The sequence below is a fragment of the Erythrolamprus reginae genome, chromosome 7 (genome assembly GCF_031021105.1).
Source record: "Erythrolamprus reginae isolate rEryReg1 chromosome 7, rEryReg1.hap1, whole genome shotgun sequence".
Lineage (NCBI taxonomy): Eukaryota > Metazoa > Chordata > Lepidosauria > Squamata > Dipsadidae > Erythrolamprus > Erythrolamprus reginae.
The window spans coordinates 73,253,499-73,258,202 of NC_091956.1; the positions used below are offsets into that span (position 1 = coordinate 73,253,499).

The 4,704-nt window shown below is 39.2% G+C and overlaps 1 protein-coding gene across 6 annotated transcripts in view; it reads right to left on the reverse strand.

Moving 5' to 3' along the window:
- Positions 1 to 4,064, reverse strand: part of TMEM154 (transmembrane protein 154) — a 39,574-nt gene extending 35,510 nt beyond the window's left edge. For 3 of the 6 annotated variants that reach the window (XM_070756658.1, XM_070756656.1, XM_070756657.1), the window contains exon 1: positions 3,926 to 4,064. In XM_070756658.1, the coding sequence (XP_070612759.1) occupies positions 3,926 to 3,989 (64 nt within the window). In that variant the 5' untranslated portion in view covers positions 3,990 to 4,064. Of the gene's footprint in view, positions 1 to 1,238; positions 1,266 to 3,717; positions 3,831 to 3,925 lie in introns of those variants that run through there. The other 3 variants (XM_070756659.1, XM_070756660.1, XM_070756661.1) reach the window with 3 other exon arrangements.
- Between the last annotated feature and the right edge of the window lie 640 nt (positions 4,065 to 4,704).

Below are 4,704 nucleotides of genomic sequence, written 5' to 3' on the forward strand. Positions count from 1 at the left end.
TCTGTCTGTCTGCCCATCCATCTCTATCTATCTATCTATCTATCTATCTATCTATCTATCTATCTATCTATCTATCTATCTATTTTGTATGCTACCCAATCCTGAAGGGCAGCTTACAACAATAAAATAGCAAAGACGGTATAACAATTAACTTACAATAACAACAATAATATAAACACTTTGAAAAGTGTTCGGAAACTTCAGATCGTGCAGAATGCAGCTGCGAGAGCAGTCATGGGCTTACCCAGGTATGCCCATGTTTCACCATCACTCCGCAGTCTGCATTGGCTGCCGATCAGTTTCCGGTCACAATTCAAAGTGTTGGTTATGACCTTTAAAGCTCTTCATGGCACTGGACCAGAATATCTCCGAGACCGCCTTCTGCCGCACGAATCCCAGCGACCAGTTAGGTCCCACAGAGTGGGCCTCCTCCGGGTCCCGTCAACTAAACAATGTCAATTGGCGGGCCCCAGGGGGAGAGCCTTCTCTGTGGCGGCACCGGCTCTCTGGAACCAACTCCCCCCGGAGATCAGAACTGCCCCTACTCTTCCTGCCTTCCGTAAACTCCTCAAAACCCACCTTTGCCGTCAGGCATGGGGAAACTAAACATCTTCCCCTGGGCACGTTGAATTTATATATGGTATGCTTGTGTGTGTGTATGTTAGTATAGGGGTTTTTCTTAAATTTATAATATTTTAATTAATTGGATTATGTATTGGATTGTCTTTTCACTTGTTGTGAGCCGCCCCGAGTTTTCGGAGAGGGGCGGCATACAAATCCAAATAATAAATAAATAAATAAAATAATAAATAAAATCCTATTAAAATCTCACTAATGCAATCATACACGTCATACATCCCAATCAAGTCTTAAAGAATCCCTCATGCCACCAGGCTTGAAATTTTGGCCTTGGACAATCTGGAACCGTGCCACTGGAAGCTTGATCCAAGCATAGTACACAAAATTGTCTGCTACAACATCTTACCTGTCAATGACTTTTTCAGCTTCAACCTCAATAATACACCGGCTAACAAGCAATAGGAACTCAAGGTAAGCGGCTCCAAACTTGATCACAGAAAATATATGACTTCAGCAACAGAGTGGTCAACGCATGGAATGCTCTACCTGACTCCGTTGTTATATCCTCAAACCCTCACAGCTTCAACCGTAAACTGGACCTCATCCCATCCATAAGAGGTCTATAAATGGGAAGTGTGTAAGTGCACTAGCGTGTTTACCATTCCTGTCCTGCTGTCCTCATTCATTTGTATTCATTTCTTTCGTTCATGTCTGTGTTCATACTTATTACTGTTATCTTGTACACATTTGACAAACTAAATAAAATAAATAAATAAAATAGATATCATCCTGTCAGAAGTTGTTGTTGTTGTTATTATTATTATTATTATTATTATTATTATTATTATTATTAATCAGATTTGTATGCCGCCCCTCTCCATAGACTCGGGGCGGCTAACAACAATAATAATACAATGTAAACAAATCCAATATTTAAGTTAATTTAAAAAAACCCAATTTAAGAAACCAATCATACATACTGACATACCATGCATAAATTTTATAAGCCTAGGGGGAAGGGAAAGTCTCAATTCCCCCATGCCTGACGACAGAGGTGGGTTTTAAGGAGCTTACGAAAGGCAAGGAGGGTGGGGGCAACTCTGATATCTGGGGGGAGTTGGTTCCAAAGGGTCGGGGCCGCCACAGAGAAGGCTCTTCCCCTGGGTCCTGCCAAACGACATTGTTTAGTTGACAGGACCCGGAGAAGGCCAACTCTGTGGGACCTAACTGGTCACTGGGATTCATGCGGCAGAAGGCGGTCCCAGAGATATTCTGGTCCGGTGCCATGAAGGGCTTTATAGGTCATCACCAACACTTTGAATTGTGACCGGAAACTGATCGGCAACCAGTGCAGACTGCAGAGTGTTGGTGCAACATAGGCATATTTAGGGAAGCTCATGATTGCTCTCGCAGCTGCATTCTGCACGATCTGAAGTTTCCGAACACTTTCCAAAGGTAGCCCCATGTAGAGAGCATTACAGTAGTCAAGCCTCGAGGTGATGAGGGCATGAGTGACTGTGAGCAGTGACACCCGGTCCAAAGTTCTGTTCCTGTAGCCTTCAAGAACTGCTGTTTCGATTTGTACAATGCAAGAATAGTTCCAATTACAAAATAGTTGCCTACATAGCATTAGGGCTACATGCTTGGGTACTGCTTTTATTCTAAACAGCAAGCTTAGACGTGTAGAACGTAACTCAGCAGGTAAGAATGATGACATCTACAGCAGTGACAGACATGAAACAGACTGGTATAGTTTGTCCTTTGCAGTTAACTTTTAGAGAATTTTTTTCCTTTTCATAACAATTGAGAGTAAATCTATAAATATTAGGAAATCAAATGTCTCATCTAATTTAGACATTTGCTTAACGTAGGTATGGTATATTTATACATAGGGCAAATGTTTTAAAATTAAAAGGAAAGCAAATAATTAATATTTCAATATAAAAATCTTCGTTTCAGCCTTCCCAACCGTTATGATATACACATTAGATTAGATTACACCAGCCTGGCCACAGATGATGGTGTTTACAGTCTGTTGCTTTGGAAACAAATGCGAAACACTTGGTTATGTATATAATCCTACGTATATGAAATGAAAATAATTTTTCTGATGATTTTTATCTGGAACAAAAACATAGAAACATAGAAGACTGACGGCAGAAAAAGACCCCATGGTCCATCTAGTCTGCCCTTTTACTATTTCCTGTATTTTATCTTACAATGGATATATGTTTATCCCAGGCATGTTTAAATTCAGTTACTGTGGATTTACCAACCACGTCTGCTAGAAGTTTGTTCCAAGGATCTACTACTCTTTCAGTCAAATAATATTTTCTCATGTTGCTTTTGATCTTTCCCCCAACTAACTTCAGATTGTGCCCTCTTGTTCTTGTGTTCATTTTCCTATTAAAAACACTTCCCTCCTGAACCTTATTTAACCCTTTAACATATTTAAATGTTTCGATCATGTCCCCCCTTTTCCTTCTGTCCTCCAGACTATACAGATTGAGCTCATTAAGTCTTTATCTAATACGTTTTATGCTTAAGACCTTCCACCTTTCTTGTAGCCTGTCTTTGGACCAATTCAATTTTGTCAATATCTTTTTGTAGGTGAGCTCTCCAGAACTGAACACAGTATTCCAAATGTGGTCTCACCAGCGCTCTATATAAGGGGATCACAATCTCCCTCTTCCTGCTTGTTATACCTCTAGCTATGCAGCCAAGCATCCTACTTGCTTTTCCTACTGCCCGACCACACTGCTCACCCATTTTGAGACTGTCAGAAATCACTACCCCTAAATCCTTCTCTTCTGAAGTTTAAATTATACTATCTTAAATAGCAAAGCTTCATCTTGTATACTATTTCAGGAACTTAATCCTTCCTTACAGTTATAAATGTTCTACCGATCGTGTTAGTACAAGATTGTTAGAGTTTTGTTTCATGTGCCTCTAAAATATAAAATATTACGGCGTTTCCTAGAAAATCAACTTAGAAAAAGAAATTATTAGTATTTATTAAGAGTGTATTATAATAATAGGTATTATTGGGTTTTTTTAAAAAAAACTCAAGTAAATTAATACCTTAAGCACAGTAAACAATGGGTCAGAAACACAAAATCCATTCACAGATTAACACACCTTGGATCTGTAGTTCAAACTGGATCCATGGAAAGACAAGTCAGCGTGCAGCTGGGAAACAACACTGAAAGAAATGGTGCAGGCTTGTACAGTCTTTGCAGGGACCAGATTTTCTGGGTGTGACACATCAAAAACAGTTTTATAGCCTGGAGCACAATATTGTCTGCGTGGTTATTCTTAACAATGCAGAAGGCATGTTCCTACTTACCGTGGAAGTCAGACGCGCCACTCAGCAACAGAAAGAAGGACAACAAAAAGTTGCACTTATTCATGTTACTTCTCTAAAGCAGATGCAATACTGCTTTCATTCTTTTGTGTGTTTCCTGCTTACTGCTTCTGTGGTGGATGTGTAAGATGCCTTCGGAAGATGGGCTATGTTCGTTTACATTTAGGAAGTGATGTAATTCGGTTTGGGCCTATCACACGAGCAAACAATTGCAAAAGGTTCCTGGAAAAAGCACTGATTCAACCGAAGGAAAGTGAAGAGTGAAACCTCCCTAGCAGAATCTCTCCGTCCTCTTGTGTCTTCAGAACCTGAGTGTTATTTATTTATTTATTTATTTATTTATTTATTTATTTATTTATTTATTTATTTACTTACTTACTTACTTACTTACTTACTTACTTACTTACTTACTTACTTACTTACTTACTTACTTACTTACCTACTTACCTACTTACCTATTTACTTACTTACTTACTTACTTACTTACTTACTTACTTACTTACTTACTTACTTACTTACTTACTTACTTATTGGATTTGTATGCCGCCCCTCTCCGCAGACTCGGGGGGACAAACAACAATGATAAAAACAGCATGTAACAATCCAATTAATAAAACAACTAAAAACCCTTATTATAAAACCAAACATACACACAGACATACCATGCATAACTTGTAATGGCCTAGGGGGAAGGAATATCTTAACTCCCCCATGCCTGGCGGCATAAGTGAGTCTTGAGTAATTTACGAAAGACAGGGAGG